Consider the following 18,620-nt stretch of genomic DNA (forward strand, 5'->3'; position numbering starts at 1 on the left):
GAGGACCATGATATTGGGGTCAAAACTTTAATATGGAATAAAAATTAGAAAGATCATATCATAGGGAATATGTGTACTAAGTTTCAAGTTGATGTGATTTCAACTTGATCAAAAACTACCTTGACCAAAAACTTTAACCAAAACTTTAACCTGAACATCGCACTATCATTTTCTTTGTTCAGTGGATGGGGTAAAAACTTTAATTTAGCATTTAAATTAGAAAGATCACATCATAGGGAACATGTGTACTAAGTTTCAAGTTGATGTGACTTCAACTTGATAAAAAAACTACCTTGACCAAAAACTTTAACCTGAACATTGCACTATCATTTTCTTTGTTCAGTGGACCGTGAAATTGGGGTTAAAACATTAATTCGGCATTAAAATTAAAAAGATCATATCATGGGGAACATGTGTACTAAGTTTCAAGTTGATTGGACTTCAACTTCATCAAACACTACCTAGACCAAAAACTTTAACCTGAACTTAGTGAAGCGGGACAGACGGACAGACGAATGAACAGACTGAGGCACAGACCAGAAAACATAATGCTCCTCTACTATGGTAGGTGAGGCATAAAAATTGCTGAAATATTTGTTTCTCTAACTTATGTTTGCCTCAACTAAATGTTATGAAACTTATTTACAATGCTTATTACCACAAAACTCATTTGGCTAGCAAAGATATGTAAATCCTTGAGTTACATGAGCTGACAAAGTAAGGATAATTAAATACCTATATTGTCTTGCAGTCCTACATTAAATACCTATATTGTCTGGCAGTCCAACATTAAATACCTATATTATTAATTCGTATATTTTAACAAATTTGATTCGTTTAGAGATAGTCACATGCTAAACTATATTTTCGAAGGTAAAGAGTAAACGGCGGATAGCAAAAAGCATATTGACCGGCAAAAAGCATATCGCACGGTTATTTTTAGAATATCTAAAACCGATATACTTTGTGACGTCATGTAATGAATTTCAAGATATTGTTTAACGTTTTATAACACATGATATCTGTCATCGATTATTTGACAAAAAATCTTTAAATACATAAGATGTAAAAAAATAAAAAAAAATAACAACTAATATTTTGTTACTGTCAAGGAGACAATGTAATATCTGTAAAATTCCAATAATCCTAAATGACGATTTTGATACAAATATGGTCGGAAATTAATAATATAACAAATATAGCCTTTGTATGAGGTCAATATAGGATATATCGACCCAAAGAAGTATATCGACCTCGGACTTCGTCCTCAGTCAATATACTTCTTTCAGGTCAATATATCCTTGTATTGACCTCATACAAAGGCTGTATTTGTATACTATTGTCTGGCAGTCCAACATTAAATACCTATATTGTCTGGCAGTCCAACATTAAATCCATGATCATGAGCCATATGATCAAACAATAATGCCCTGCAAAACAATGGAAACAAAATATCTTTAAATCATTAAATCCATGATCATGAGCCATATGATCAAACAATAATGCCCTACAAAACAATGGAAACAAAATATCTTTAAACTATTCAATATTTCCAGTTTTCATTTGTCAAATCTGATAAATAAATATATATTTCTGCTGTGAAGCTTATTTAGTATCAATGAATATTTCAAGTTCTTGATTTTTTTACGTGTTTTTTGCAAGTTTGCCAAATGAAAATAACATAAATAAAAATGTGAACATTTTTGTACAAATTTGGCCATTACTTTTCTCATTTGCATCATTATACATGTGTCATTACGGGGTCTTTAAAGCTACTATCCAGTATGGGCTTTGTTCATTGTTGAAGGATGTACAGTGACCTGTAGTTGTTAATTTCTGTGTCATTTGATCTCTTGTGAACAGTTGCCTCATTCGCAATTTTACCACATCTTCTTTTTTTTTATATTATATGTTAAAATTCACATCAGGTGCAGTAAAATTGGTTTAAAGCTATCATTTCCACTGAGTCAATACCTCTGCTAGTGGATGCCAGTACTTAAAGCACTGGCATGATAATACAGATCTAAATTTTAAGAAATTTGCTGTTATTAATTTTGAAAATCATTTAAAATACATAAATGTATCTCCCTCATGCATTGCTCTGATTTCTTGTCTTGGTTTGGTTTTACTTTAGGTCCTTTTTGGTTATGTATATTAAGCCCTTCAACATTTGTATTAAGTTTTCAGATTTTAAGTGATTTTGCCATTAGCACCACTGCAAATACATGTGAAAAAGCACATTTTTTTGTAAGGTGTTTAAAATAAGTACAGTAATTGTAATTGTACATATCCATAATTAATCAATTCCTTGGGTATCTTCTGGCATTCTCTTAAACTATCAAATTATTCACACAAAAAAGCCATAGTCTATAAAATGTACAATGAAACAAATGCCTTAATAAAATATGGCACAATCATAACATTGAAAACAATACCTATTTCCTTCTAATTTCTCTCTACAGAATAGACAATCTCTGGCTGGCAGTGAATTATCTCTTTCTTTCTGTTGGATACTCAATACATCCTCCTACAGTGAAACAAAACCATATACATGTATAACATACCAACATTCTAAATGACTTAATAACAGAGGAACAAAACCATATATAACATATACCAACATTATAATTGACTAAATAACAGGCACATTTTTTGCTGTGTCTATTTACAGGCCATTTTGAATATAATGGCACAAAGACTAAAGTTTTCAAATGAACTAAGATGGCAAGATATATAACTATAGCCTTCATCAAAATCTAATATAAAAGTGATTAGATATCTAAAAAAAAAATCAAGATTTGCAGAAAAGAGTTTATAGCCTCAGAAAATAAACTACTATATGGATTGTCATGAGACAGCAACCCTACAAATGAGTTACTTTAGTTAAATTGTTTTATACAACATAAATGAAAATGAAATGAAAATAATAACATATTACTGTGGTGTGTTTCACTACAAATTCAGGTCTCACACACTGATAGACCCATAGTTTTTTTTTCTTTTCCCTTTTCTTCTTTAAAGAATGATCTGTTATCAAGTTTTACCTATTAACATTTAAAATGCAAGTTTTTATATTTATAAAGCAAACAAACCAATGTCTTTTTCTGTAAGAAATTCCTGAGACTTTTATCTTCAGACAAGACATCACTGAGTAAATAGTACTGATCTTTAGGACCTGAAAATAAAAATTAAGAGCATCATACAAGATAAGGTAAAGTCAGATTTTTACTTAAATAATATGAGACTCTTTATTTTTGACACTCTTTTCTCTTGGCATCAATTACTCATTATAAACAAGAGGCTGTCACAACGACAGCAAACCGGATTTATTAACATTTATTTGTGTCCTGGCAATATCACAAGAACCATTACTGATGAATGGAGAAAGTGAAAATCGTCAATATCAAATTTGACCTCCATTTTGTAGTCAGTATCAACATATTAAAATTTGAAAAGCTTAGATTGAATGATTCATGAGTAAATGCAACAACGTGAATGGAAACGCCATTTTACGATCTTTCAAGAACCATAACTCCTGAACGGTATAAGTCAAAATCGTAATTATTCAACTTGACCTCTATTTTGTCATCAGTAACAACATATAAAAATTTCAAAAGCTTTGGTTGAATTTTTCGTGAGAAAATGCAGGGACATGACTGGAAATACAATTTTTCAATCTTTCAAGAACCATAACTCCTGAACGATAAAAGTAAAAATCGTCATTATTGAACTTGATCTCCATTTTGTCATCAGCAACAATATATTAAAATTTAGGAAGCTTTGGTAGAACAGTTCATGGGTAAATGCACAGACACGACTGGAAACTCCATTTTTCAATCTTTCAAGAACCATAACTCCTGAATGGTAAAAGTCAAGATCGTCATTATTTAACTTGACCTCCATGTTGTCATCGGTAACAACATAATAAAATTTGGGAAGCTTTGGTAGAACAGTTCATGCATAAATGCACAGACACGACTGGAAACTCCATTTGTCAATCTTTCAAGAACCATAACTCCTGAACGATAAAAGTCAAGATCTTCATTATTAAACTTGACCTACATTTAGTTGTCAGTAACAACATATTAAAATTTTAAAAGCTTTGGTTGAACGGTTCATGAGTTAATGCACTGACACGACTGAAAACTCTATTTTTCAATCTTTCAAGAACCATAACTCCTGAACGGTAAAAGTCAAAATCGCCATTATTGAAACTAACCTTTATTTAGTTGTCAGTAACAACATACTAAAATTTTAAAAGCTTTGCCCGCCCGCCGTACATCCCCAAATCAATAACCGACATTTTTGTCACAAAAATCCAGTTAAATATGTTGTTTATTGACTGTTAGAGATATTTGGCTGGTGTCCCATTAACATATAATCCACATCACTTTTTAAACATATGATTAGGTATGAAAAATATGGTGTAAGTATAACGTCTGTATTATGTATTTATTATGGAAAATACTGGACAACACACAAAACTGCAAAATCTACTCAATGCCATTGCCAATCATTGCTAACATTTTATGATGGAAAAACACTTTTAATGCAAGTTTTATCATTCCAAACCTGATACTGTGACATTCTTTCCATTAATAAAAACATTGCAAAATTTTTGGGAATTTCAAATAGTTCGTATGTAGGACTCTGCTACAAGTGCTTACCTTCATCTTTATCACCAGAGTTAGTAAGTATAATGGAGCAAAAATCTTCTACTGGCTGTTCCTTAAACCTGGCTTTCCAATATAGGAGATACCTGTTGATAAAAATAAAAATTAAAATATCTGTAAATCCATCCATTACTTGACTTTTAAACCTGTTTCTTTCCACCTGCACTTGTATCAGAATTATTTTTTACCTTTATCTAATATAACACAACGTACTCAACTCTGATGTTTTAGAATTGTAACCTTGTAGCAAACTTCTGTTAAATTTCGTTTAGAAGGTTGTATATGTTACAGTAAATAGGTGAAATTAGGAATTACATGTAATTACTAAAATTTAGGAATTACAGGTATTTCCCGATGCACTTAGTTAATACAAGTAATTCCTTAAACGGCCCAGTTATTACCAGTAATTACTAATTTTAAAATGAATTTTTACACCTATTTACTGACTGCTAAAATAATGTTGTATTATGGTCAGATGATCAAAAGTTATGGTAATACTAACTAGAAGATGAGTTAGTACTCTTAAAATTTTGAATGGTTGATTTGTATAAAAAATATCTTGAATAAATATGGACTTTCAAATATTTGATTAAATCAGAGTAACTTTAGTTTTAATCCAAAAGGGTTAAAGTTGAGCATTATACAGATAATTTAAGACCAATTTCAGCAGACATGGAAATCAGAAATGGAAAATTCTCCCAAAGCATTATGTTTTAACTTTTTAGAGAAAACTTTGAATTTGAATATTTAGACTTATTACCTTATAAAGATAAGATAACGTTATGTTATGTAGGTTAAGAACTGGAATGAACTGTTATGTGCATTAGCTTCGAGTTATAAAAAAATATCTTTTTTTTTTTGTTAAATCATTAATAAAAATGATATAGTGAAATTATAATTCACTGTTAGCAGCCAATCTGCTACTATTTTGTTAAATAGTATTGAAATTAATAAGTTGTCGTTCATTTTTCTGTTCTATTCTGATAGACAAGATAGCTGAACTCTTCTTTACTCACTTAATTGTTTTGCATGCCCAATTCATCAAACCTTTATAGATTGTCGTGAAACATTCAAGATCAAGAAAATTTATGATTTCTTTAAATCCCTTTAAAGGAATGAAAAATTGATTCACCTTTTGTGGGAAGAAATCCTAGGTGTTCCAGATTTTTTTTATATTGCTCCTCTTAGAAATATTTGTTTCCCGTGTTCATAAAAAGGTGCTTTTGTCGATTGTCTGCTTTAAAAACTTTAACTGCAGAGTGTATGTAATGTTAACTGGGGAAACAAACTAGTCCATTTATAAGTAATATAGGAAAAAAAGGATTTTTTTTACAAACTTTACTTTTGGATATTATCATCTTATGATCATAAACATTTAGCTTCTGTTCAAGTTTAATGAAATCCAGGATATTTTGAGAAAGTTATTTTAAAAGTTTTAAACCACAGTGCATGATGGAGATTTTAGTTTAACAAAATTATGAAAATCAATTTTGGATTGATATTATTGTCTTGCATGCATATATTTACGGAGTTTCAAAACCTAAAAAACAACCATTTTCCAGTTTCAATTTACAAACACTAAAAATATGCACTTTTGATGTGCATTATATTCCTACATCCTTAAGTAAGCTCCCTTAAGATCCCTACCCCTTTACTTTCCTATTTGGTATCTTGAAAAAAAATTTAATTTTAAAACAAAAACATCATGTTAGTAAATAGCTGTAAAAATGACCAAAAAAATCAGTGATTACCAGTAATCACTGAAACAACTAGTAAATACATGTAATTACTAAATTGGCTAGTAATTACAGGTATTTACTGAAATGTTTAGTAATTACGTGTAATTCCTAATTTCACCTATTTACTGTAACATATATACCACTGTCACAATAGTCCAGTTAAACTAAGGTTTAACCTCAAACTAATTGCAACAGAAAAGGTTTAAGTTCTTATCTATAGCAGTAAGCCTATAATATACACAGAAGAAATCCCATAAAATCTAACTTGATGAAAACACAGAATCAGCAATTTTAATTTCCTAGGGAAATTAACATTGGAAAGGAAAGATAACTCCGCAAAAAATGAGTCTTTTTTGAGGTTTTGGTTGATTTTCTTAAAATTATGTAAAGCATGATACTTTGATGGGGTTTCAAGTTTGTATATGACTATATCATATCATCTTCCCCTCATGAAATGTACAAAACTCAAGTGTTTTATTTGTGCATTTTTCATTGAGGAAATTGCTAATTTGTGGCTTTGTGACTATATTAAAAAAATAATGAAAACTTTGTTTGGGTATATCTGTAAATTATATATTTGTTCAGCATCTACCTTTTTTAAAGAAACTTTAAACCACAAAAAAAAAAATATGTGCTTTTAAAATTGTTCTTATTAAATTTGAGATTCTTTACCTTGACATGCTGTAAAATATAATAAATGGTCACATAATGAAATAAGAAATGTAGATTGAAGCTTAATAAAAGATATGAAAACATCTTTGGAGTTAATTGTCATACTTTAAAGACAGCTAAAATATCAAGAATCAATACATTCTGCTGAACATAAGCCGTAAAGTTGTAATTTTGTACAAAATTTTATTGATATTTTTGCCTTTTTGCAGAGTTATCTCCCATTTCAGTGCAAATCTCCATAGGAATTTTAAAATCTTGATATTAAGGCTTCGTCAAGTTATATTTTGTTGGACTTTTTTCTGTGTATATTTTGGGCAAGTAATTCTAAAGATTAAAACTTAAAAATCTTCTGTTGCAATTACTTTAAGGTTAGGGTCATATTAATGCTAGATTGACTGGACTACAAATATTTCCTAAATTATCTACAAAACAGTGTATAAGTAATAACACGCCTATCTTTATCATCAACCTTCAAAGTCTGTCAACTGAAATTATTTCGTCTTTTCACAGTTTATTTCAAACATTATTGTAAAGGTTTTCCTGACATAATACCAAATCAATGGTTGTAAAGGTTTTCCTGACATAATTCCAAATCAATGGCATATATGTTTTCCTTTTAGAAAAGTTTTCAAACGCACGTGCACACATCAGCCAGGTTGATGACATCAGTGCATTTTCCATTAATTTTGAATATCTAATTAAACGACATCATAAACACAAAACAATTAATTTAAATTCATTATCTGACCTGAGCACGGTATCAAATGCCTTTACACTGAAGATATCATCAAACTTTTATTGCTGACTTTAAGTGGCTTCTATCTTATGTTTTTTTACACCAAATTTATTCTATTTTTGTAACCTAGAAATATATTGTACATGTATGTACAACATCTAGTTGTCAATAATTAGTTAGGTATTTATGCTTTTTTGTTGGGTTGTTGTCTATGCTACATCGTATCCATTTCTCTTATATACATTTAAGAATGTATTTTGTTGCATGTGTCTAAAATGTTCCTTTAAAGTATAATTATTGTAAACTCCTGTTCAAATTGTAATAAAAAGCAATGCATTTTCCTGATACCTTTGGAAATGACTGATAAGATTAACATCTGCTATCACTAATTTATGTTCTTTCACCAAGTGTCTCTGAACATTATCTTTTTCATCAAAAGTCTGGTTGCAAAATAAACAAGAGAAGACAACTCTGTCATTTAATTCAGTTGAGTCACCATCAATGTGAGATAAACTGAGGCATTCCAGAACCAATTTTTCTGAAAGTAGACAAAAAACAACAACTTAAACATTGTGCTTGATCATAAGTCAATATACTTGGATGCATTATGAGTCACTATGATTATAAACATGTACACCTTATTGCTATTGACTGCTGACTCAAGAATCTGGCCTGCTTGAACTATTGACCTCATACAACAATCACTTTTCCATTGTGGTGTCAGATACTTTGTATAATGACATCATTTTTTTTACAGGAACCTGTGTGATGTCCAGTAATGGTGGACAAATAGAGATAAGGTGTATTAAGAACAAAATCAATCTCTACCTTATAGTTTAAAGATATTCAGATGATTTATGTTGTGATAATACATTTAATAATTTCCTTTCTCAATTTGAATACATGTATGATAAAAAGCCCTTCAATTGCATTGTATTTTTGAGATTTACATTAAAGATAAAGCTTCAGTTCTGTATAAATATGAAGATATGGTATGAGTGTCAATGAGGCAACTCTCCATCTGTGTTAGTTTTTCTTACATATTCATTTTTGTTTCATCTCATTTCGATCTTTGTCTTATTCATTTCCATTACTGTTGCAGGATTTCATTTGTTAATATTATTCCCCTTTGAACATATAATATTCAGTGTCTTCTATTTGTTATCATAGATATATTGTACATAATTAGGTTAAGTTTAGTTTATCCTTTATATATGTGTTAGTCCTGTACTTTATGCAGTATTCTGACACTCCATGATTATTCTATCTAACAAAATTACATTTAACCTCCAGATACAGGGAAACAAAAAGTCACTGACAAAAAGTCACAATTCAGTTTTGAGATTATTTTTCTTTGAACAAGAAAACACTAATATTAAAAATATTTTTATTGTCTTTGTAATTAAATTTATTCATTAAATATTAATAATGATCAAATAATTGTGTTTAAAACAAATTATATTCAGGTCAACGGCTAGTATTTCTGTACAAAGTGGTTGAGGAGTGAACAACTCGTCCCAGCTATTAATCCCGACCATTTTCTTGTTAAAGTAAACACAAGAGGAAAATCAAACCTAAAACATTTGACAATTTTGTAAGTGCCAATATAGTGACAAATTCAGTGAAGAACAATACGAAGGCACTAGAAACTATTCCTAGCATCACCAACCCATACAAGGACTCTTTCTCTGTCTAGAGCATACTGTGGAGCCAACTATACATGTAGCTAGGAGACCGCATTGTATGCGCAGATACAGTTGAGAGCTTCAAGGCTGCTCTCCAACATCGTCAATAGGTGTCTCTCTCTCCCTTTGAGTAAAAGCTAGAATTGGTGTCTTCAATGTATACATACAGATACAGAATTGTAAACAAATTATTTGTGACTTTTCGTCCTATCAAATTTAGGACTTTATGTTCTGTGACTTTTTGTCCTGTGACTTTCTGTCCTATTACGAATTTTAATTGAGTAAATTAAACAAAACAGTCAACATGACAAAAATGTCTTTAGTCTTTAGTAAGTGTCCCAAATGACACTGTAAACACTTGTGTACGTTTCCTCTTTTGTAGTTTCTTCACAAATGTAATGTTCACTGATGTAATTAATTGAAATGGTGGCTGCTGCTTAAAAAAATTTGACTTAATTTTGATTTAGAATTATAGTGTTTTTTACTGTATAGTGTTTTTGAATCTACCAGACTCCGTTAAATAATTTTCCAGATGGCACAATATCTCATTTCGATTGTCTCTATTAATGTCTTCTTCATCGATTCCTAGTAAGGTGTCTAAATCCATATGTATATTTCCTGTTATGAAGTAAATAGATGTTCTCATCCTCTCTCTAGCCTCCTCATAGTTAGAACAATGTAAAAGGTAGTGTTCTACAGTTTCTGGCTCTCCACAGGAACAATTTTTGTCTGTTGATGGTATGATTTTGGATTTGTAATCATTTAGATCACAATAACCTGTTCTCAAACTAGTAATAATTGAAAACGACAATTTGGATGGTAAATCTTTTGGTATTTTTTGACAAACTTTTTGATGATAGTTATAATAATTTCTGCCACGTTGACTTGATTCCCATTGGTTCTGCCATTTTCTTAAAACACTTTCTCTTGCTGCACGTTTTATATCCTGCCTGGTAACTTCTGATGGTTCTTCAATTTTTTCAGCTTCTTTAGCTCCTTTTTTGGCCAGTGAATCAGCAATGTCATTTCCTTGGATATCAGCATGACCAGGTGTCCATTCAAAATTTAATGGAATTCCATTCATCTTTAATACTTTCATGTTTTTCTTAATTTCTCTTATGACTTTGATGTAATTTTCTGAATTCCAGTTTAAAGTTAAAATTCCAATGGAGGTCTGACTATCTGAAAAAAGTGTAATTGAGTCTGTGTTTTGTCTGTTTTCTGATATTAAAAAGTGGTCAACAACAAGTTTAATGGCGATCAGTTCTCCGAGTAGTATTGATCCTTTCTTGGATACAGCTTTACTAATTTCAATTTTTGGTTGATTATTTGATGGAAAAATGACAGCACCTGCTCCTACAGGGCCAGGACTACCAAGACAGGACCCATCAGTAAATGCTATACATGAATTTGCTGGAAGATGACTTAGTTTTTCCATTATTATGTGTTTTCCAACATTTTTTTGGTCTGTTGATCTTGATTTGGAATTTCCAAGGTTTTTCCAATAATCTGGAGGAGATTTATATCTTTGTAACCCATTAAACTGAAATTCTGCTTCTATACCATTTACATCAACACCTGTACATACCTTCATGTCTTCTGCCTGAATAATCATTTTTCCCACTGGAGATACATACTTTTCAGGGATGTCAATTGTTTTCCAATCATCCAGGATTTGTTTTATTGGAATGGAGATATCATATGAGTTGATTTTTGCAAGTGTACGAGTTGCAATTTCTTCTCTACGCAGATGTATTGGTAGGATTCCAGAAGCTACTTCCAAAGTCTCTACACTTGATGTTGGGGTAACATTAAGGCAAATAGCTAAGCCCTTTCGTTGAATTTTGTTCAGTTTGTCTGTTATATTGGTTTCACAGGTCTGCCAAACACTACTTGCATATTCTAAGGTGGAAAGGACAATACTTTGGTAAATTTGAAGTAGAATTTTTGTAGAGATTTTTGCAACTCCTTTGATCATTCTAAGTAGGCTAATTGCTTTATGTGCCTTTTGTTCCACATTTTCGATGTGTTTGAGAAATGATAGTTTTTCATCTAACGTGACTCCTAATATTTTTGGATTACAGTTATATTTAAGCAATTTACCTTCTAGTTGTAAATTCATTTTCTTTATTAGACCATTCCTTGAAAATATACAATATTCTGTTTTTTCAATACTCAAATTAATTCTCCATTTTTTGGTCCAATCCTGGATTATGTTAAGATCCTTTTGTACCAGTTTCTCCATGTCATTCAAGTTCTTTCCATTTATCCATACAGTACCATCATCAGCAAATTTACACTTTTTACATGATAGGTTAGCAAAAATGTCTTTGATAAAGATATTAAAAAGAAGTGGAGCTATAACTGATCCTTGTGGGAGACCTATTTTGGTTTCAAACCAGCTTCCTTTATGATTGTTAATCACACACCTTGCTTGTCTTTCCTTTAAAAAATTGTTGATCCAATTCCAGATGTTACCTTTAACACCATTATCATAAAGTTTTGTGAGAAGTCCTTCCCTCCAAACACTGTCATATGCTTTTTCAAGATCAATAAATACTGCTAATATAAATTCGTTGTTATTAAAGGCATTAAAGATGTTTTGAGTTAAACTTAACAAGGCATTTTCAGTAGAGCGATAGTGACGAAACCCTTCTTGTTCTGGATCCAATATGGAATTGGTCTCTATATAACCTTCTAGTCTAGATGTTACTACTCTTTCCATAACTTTACCCAGTATACTTGTGAGACTAATTGGACGATATGAAGAAGGGTTATTATATGTTGACTTTCCCATTTTCCTTATAAATTTTACATTTGCTAGTTTCCAAGGTTTTGGAAGTTTTCCTTCTTCCCAAGATTTGTTAAACACGTATGACAACACACTGTATAAGCTTTCATCCGCCTTCATTAATAATTCTGAAAAAATTTGATCGGGTCCAGGTGCTGTGTCATTTTTTAAACGTTGAATGGCACCTATTAGTTCATCTGGATCTATTGGTTCATTGTATTCTTTATCTTCCATTTCCTGGTCAAACATTTCTTTACTGATGTTCTTATACTTCTCCATGATCTCTTCATAATGGGTTTGATCAAAGCTGCTTGTTTTCAGATGATTACCTTTAAAGAATGTTTTCTCAAGTTCTTCACATTTCAATTGTTCATTGAACAGCACCTTTCCATCACAATCTATAAAGGGTAAAACAATATTATTTGTTGTTTTCTTTGTCATTTTTTTGAAGGCATTCCATCTGTCTTTGGCTGTACGAGCATTTGTTAATTTTGCACCTAAATGTTCCCCCCATTCTTCTTGGGCCTTTTCTGTAATCTCTTGAAACTCTGATTCAGCATTTTTCAAAATTTGAAAATTTTCCGGGGTACTTCTAGACTTAAATCGTCTTTGGGCTTGATTAAGTTTTCTTTTAAAGTCCTTTACTTCCTCATTCCACCAAACTGGATGTCTATGGGAGATCAGTTTTCTTTTAGCAATCTTAGGTATTGTATCTTCCATACATTTTTCAAATTCAATTTCAAACCGTTTTTTAAGGGAAGTCAAACAAGATATAGATTATAACCTTATCGCTAAGCCTTCTCGGCCGGCTGACCCTGCCGCTTGACCTTTTGACGCATACAACAATCACTTTTCCATTGTGGCGTCAGATGTTTTGTTTTAAGACGTCAAAATTTTACGGGAACCTGTGTGATATCCAGCAATGGAAGACAAATAGCGATAAGGTGTATTCAAGTATCGCTCAGAAGCATTGATCATAAAAAGAAGAGAAGGGGTTGCAACTCCAGGAACCACACTACTGGATACACCACTGTATTGTACATGTGGTGTTAAAATTTTACAGGAAAAACCTCGTCTGATCCACTAAACAAGCCCCTGACCCTGTGCTCAGCCTAAGCCTAAAGACACAACAACAAAAAAATTTTTTTTAGGCCCATTTCAGAATGTGAAAAAAAGGTAGACATGAAAATTAACAGAATCAATGCAAACATAATACTTCTAGCAAATAAACTTAATCTGAAAGTTTAATATAATCGTTTGACATGTTAAAATGTTGAAACCTGCAACCGTCGAATCAGCTGCAGTGGGCGCTGACATCTTGAAGTTCCGCAGTGAATAATTTATAAATAAATTTGGAAAATTTGTATGCATCATTTTTCCATCAGGTTATTGTCTGGCTGTCACGGCTTTGTTGTGAACAGTTATTTGACAGATTCACGATATATAAATAATAAGAAACCATTTCAAAATTAGCAATCGTGTGTAGTACCGAAAATAAAGTTGGTGAAATGAGAATGGACTGATAATGAACTGATGAATCAGTGACATTGCAAATGAGAGGGATTTACAAAATGCGGAAGTAAACAGTACTGTTGTGTTAAAATTACGATGGAATTAAATACATGGAATAAATCTTGTCATAAATATGGAGTTGGTAAGAAAGATATAACTTTTTAAACTCGATTTCGAAATTACTACAACACATATAATTTGAATGTTCAACAGTGGTACAGTGTAAACTGTAAAATTTAACCTCTAAGGTTGACTGAGATATAGAAATATTTATATACATTCTTCCCTGGACTATTTGCAGTCTGGAAGAAACATTGCTATAGAAGGGCGTGTTTGTTTGCTATTCTCGAAGGGTGGGGGATAGGAGGGGTCCTGATCACGAAATCCCGGGCTTAAAAACATGAAATCCTGAGGTCCCGAAATTGGAACAATCAATTCCCCAGATCCCTAAAGGGTCAATCCCGAAATCCCGAGCTTAAAAAACCTGATCCCGGAGTCCAGATAAAGGTCCTATCCCCTCTCTATTCTCATAAGGGCCGAATCCATGAAACTGAAGAAATACTGACGAGTGACACTGCGAAGCAAGTATTTTTTCATGATTTCATGTTAAACAACTTTATAAATTTTCCAATCAAATGCCTTCTATGCCCCTAAATTTTTGAGGGTTCCTGATGCAGCCTGAGGTTCAAACAATTCTCAATTTTGCCAATAACAATCATTTTCCAGCCCTTTATCTTCTATCTTGGTCAACACATCTTGCAGAACCTAAATGTACCTATTGTATTGATAATTGATATTGCTTTCCCTCTAATACTTGCCACTGGATATACAACATAACAATCAATCACTTCATACTACATTGTACTAAAGAGAGGCAAAAGATATCAAAGGGGCAGCACCATGGCTAATAAAGAAAAATACAAACAGACAGACAAACAACAATACACAAAACTCAAATCAAAGACTAAACAACACAAAATCCAACAAACACATGGGATGATATACAGTGCTCTGGAAGGGTAATCAAGTCCTACTCCACATGCATTTTGACATGTGGCACTCTTACCATTAACATTAAAATTGTAATTTATAGAACTTTCTCACTATTTTTATGGTTAATAAACTTACTATAAAAAAATGTAAGGTGAACAGTATTTATAATTATTATGTATAAATTCATGTAAATGTACATGCTTTTTCAGAATCAGGGGAAATTACAAATCATTTAACTAAAATACATTTTCTTTAAAGTAATTTCGACAGAAAAGATCCTTAGGAGGTACTTGATAAAGTTACATCAGAAGTGTTCAACTTAGTTAAACATTAACAAACTGTCATCTACATATATATGATGTATATTTTATAATTACAATAAATACATTAAAAATATAAACGTTGTATGTAGTTAAAAAAAAGATTCAGAAATAATCTATCAAAATACTTTCATATTTATATTTACATGTTCATCAAGGACTATATACATCCCTGATGTTCATGTACAAAATGATGTACAAATGTACAAAAATGTACCTGATCTTTTAATTTAAGCAAAATAACTTAAGTGATTGAGATAACTGTCATTGCTTGTGAAATATTTTGAGAAGGTCAAAGGAATTCATTTTTCTTCAAATAAAGCAATCTGATTAGCTTCAGATGTCCCTCTAACCTACTCTGCTCTGTTATTTTGGTTGGAGCAGTGTGTCCTAAAAAACAAGCAGAGTGTCAGAGATGTTTTATTTTAATTGATTGAAGATAAGATAAAATTTCCCAAAATTCAGATACAAACATCGATCTGTCATGACTGTTGGACCAGTAATTATAAATTATTTTACATTTTTGTCCCATTTATAGTATTATTAATTTTATCTTTATCATGTTTTCACCATTTTAATATAGCAATAGAAATCTTTGTAGTCTATTTTTTTTTATAGCAATATAAATATTAGAAGATGTGGTATGATTTCCTATATGAGAGTCCGAGACAACTCTCTAAGGTCGTCGTCGTCGTCCAATACTTTTAGTTTTCGCACTCTAACTTTAGTAAAAGTGAATAGAAATCTATGAAATTTTAACACAAGGTTTATGACCATAAAAGGAAGACTGGTATTGATTTTGGGAGTTTTGGTCCCAACATTTTAGGAATTAGGGGCCAAAAAGTGCCCAAATAAGCATTTTCTTGGTTTTCGCACTATAACTTTAGTTTAAGTTAATAGAAATCTATGAAATTTTGACACAAGGTTTATGACCACAAAAGAAAGGTTGGGATTGATTTTGGGAGTTTTGGTTTCAACAGTTTAGGAATTAGGGGCCAAAAAAGGGCCCAAATAAGCATTATTCTTGGTTTTCGCACAATAACTTTAGTTAAAGTAAATAGAAATCAATGAAATTTAAACACAATGTTTATGACCACAAAAGGAAGGTTGGTATTGATTTTGGGAGTTTTTGGTCCCAACAGTTTAGGAATTAGGGGCCAAAAAGGGACCCAAATAAGCATTTTTCTTGGTTTTCGCACCATAGCGTTAGTATAAGTAAATAGAAATCTATGAAATTTAAACACAAGGTTTATGACTATAAAAGGAAGGTTGGTATTGATTTTGGGAGTTTTGGTCCCAACAGTTAAGGAAAAAGGGGCCCAAAGGGTCCAAAATTAAACTTTGTTTGATTTCATCAAAATTGAATAATTGGGGTTCTTTAATATGCCGAATCTAACTGTGTATGTAGATTCTTAATTTTTGGTCCCGTTTTCAAATTGGTCTACATTAAGGTCCAAAGGGTCTAAAATTAAACTTAGTTTGATTTTAACAAAAATTGAAACCTTGGAGTTCTTTGATATGCTGAATCTTAAAATGTACTTAGATTTTTGGATATTGGCCCAGTTTTCAAGTTGGCCCAAATCGAGGTCCAAAATTAAACATTGTTTGATTTCATCAAAAATTGAATAATTGGGGTTCTTTGATATGCCAAATCTAACTGTGTATGTAGATTCTTAATTTTTGGTCCAGTTTTAAAATTGGTCTAAATTAAAGTTCAAAGGGTCCAAAATTAAACTAAGTTTGATTTTAACAAAAATTAAATTCTTGGGCCTCTTTGATATGCTGAATCAAATCATGTACTTAGATTTTTGATTATGGGCCCAGTTTTCAAGTTGGTCCAAATCAGGATCTAAAATTATTATATTAAGTATTGTGCAATAGCAAGTCTTTTCAATTGCACAGTATTGTGCAATGGCAAGAAATATCTAATTTCACAATATTGTGAAATAGCAATTTTTTTTTTAATTAAGAGTTATCTTTCTTTGTCCAGTATAGTAAGCAAGAAATATCTGCAAGAATTTTTTTTTAATTGGAGTTATCTTTCTTTGTCCAGAATCAACTTAAATCTTTGTTATATACAATATACAATGTATATTCACTTTTTACTACCAACTGATAAATTTAAATAATCTTTACCATTCAGTGATAACAAGCAGTTTTTTTACATCTTAATATTTTATGATGTATTTAAATGAGTAGTAATTGTTGCAAACTCCATTAGAATATTTTAATTGAAATTAGTTTTGGAATAAGGGAAAGGGGGATGTGATTAAAAAATTGAACCCAATTTTTCTCATTTGAAATTTCATAAATAAAAAGAAAATTTCTTCAAACATTTTTTTGAGAGGATTAATATTCAACAGCATAGTGAATTGCTCTAAGAGAAAACAAAAATTTTAAGTTCATTTGAATACATTCATTCTGTGTCAGAAACCTATGCTGTGTCAACTATTTAATCACAATCCAAATTTAGAGCGGAATCCAGCTTGAATGTTGTGTCCATACTTGCCCCAACCGTTCAGGGTTCAACCTCTGCGGTCGTATAAAGCTACGCCCTGCGGAGCATCTGGTTGTTAGATATCTTTGAAAGTAAATATCCTGAATATGCTTTGAGCATCCCTGTTTAAGACAACTAAGACAGCTAACTAACTGACCAACTGACTTTGTAATACAAATATATGCACCATTAATCATTGTTAATGATAAACATTGTTAAACAGATACACGCACATAAATACTTTTTTGTGTGTACATAAATCAGATATTAGAGTGGTTCAATTTTTAAAGTTGCCATGCTGCAAGTCTTCTAACATTGCCTAATATCATGAATTTACCAATATTTCTTGTTTCAGCTGTGGTAAACTACAATCCCATCAGACCAGAGTTTCTACCTTTATCAGTAGGTGATGTTGTTCATATTATTGAGGAGTATGGATCTGGAAACACAGGTATCACAAAGCTTTGAAGTTAATTACTTACAGAATTCTGCTTGAGTTTTTACATATTTTATTCTGATACCTAAATCTGGATTGAAATTCAAACTTACAAACTCATTACATGCTTCATATAACATATAAAACACTAAATCAATTTGAATTTAGTATACATGTAATTATAGTGTAAATATGTAATCACGGTTTATATGGTTAACACAGTACAAACATGACAAATTATATTTTATTTTGTGTTGTAATCCAGGTGCAATTTTACAACTTTATATCAGCTTTTTAGATTGGCATGGAGAGTTTTCATATCATACATGTACCCTTGAATGGGAGAAGATTGTCCCCAGTTTTATTCCTCCTTTCAACACACCTGTACATCAAACTAATTTAACAAATTTCTGAATCAGTGCCGATTCAGTGGTATAGTGTACTTAATGGTTTTATTGGCTCAGGCTACCATGTTTTCAGATTTAATGACATATACTTTGTCATGCATCTTCCATGGCCTATTGGAATTGTTGTGACTTATTAGAATTGTTACTCATACATGTCAT

General features: G+C 31.3%; 2 protein-coding genes across 5 annotated transcripts in view; one reads left to right on the forward strand and one right to left on the reverse strand.

The window, feature by feature from the left end:
- Positions 1–13,779, reverse strand: part of LOC134686176 (zinc finger protein 277-like) — a 40,717-nt gene extending 26,938 nt beyond the window's left edge. Inside the window, exons 1-7 of one of the 2 annotated variants that reach the window (XM_063545861.1) lie at positions 13,577–13,779; positions 8,169–8,358; positions 4,668–4,759; positions 3,093–3,175; positions 2,436–2,527; positions 1,464–1,507; positions 767–787 (exon numbers count right to left, since the gene is read on the reverse strand). In XM_063545861.1, the coding sequence (XP_063401931.1) occupies positions 767–787; positions 1,464–1,507; positions 2,436–2,527; positions 3,093–3,175; positions 4,668–4,759; positions 8,169–8,358; positions 13,577–13,670 (616 nt within the window). In that variant the 5' untranslated portion in view covers positions 13,671–13,779. Of the gene's footprint in view, positions 1–766; positions 788–1,365; positions 1,431–1,463; positions 1,508–2,435; positions 2,528–3,092; positions 3,176–4,667; positions 4,760–8,168; positions 8,359–13,576 lie in introns of both variants that reach the window. The other variant, XM_063545853.1, reaches the window with a different exon arrangement.
- Positions 13,780–13,809: 30 nt separating this feature from the next.
- The window catches only part of LOC134686153 (dedicator of cytokinesis protein 4-like), a 113,923-nt gene continuing 109,112 nt past the window's right edge, over positions 13,810–18,620 (forward strand). For all 3 annotated transcript variants that reach the window (XM_063545829.1, XM_063545843.1, XM_063545836.1), the window contains exons 1-2: positions 13,810–13,950; positions 17,974–18,069. In XM_063545829.1, coding sequence (XP_063401899.1) covers positions 13,905–13,950; positions 17,974–18,069 — 142 coding nt within the window. In that variant the 5' untranslated portion in view covers positions 13,810–13,904. The remainder of the gene's footprint in view (positions 13,951–17,973; positions 18,070–18,620) is intronic.

Source organism: Mytilus trossulus, chromosome 1 (genome assembly GCF_036588685.1).
Source record: "Mytilus trossulus isolate FHL-02 chromosome 1, PNRI_Mtr1.1.1.hap1, whole genome shotgun sequence".
Taxonomy (NCBI): Eukaryota; Metazoa; Mollusca; class Bivalvia; order Mytilida; family Mytilidae; genus Mytilus; species Mytilus trossulus.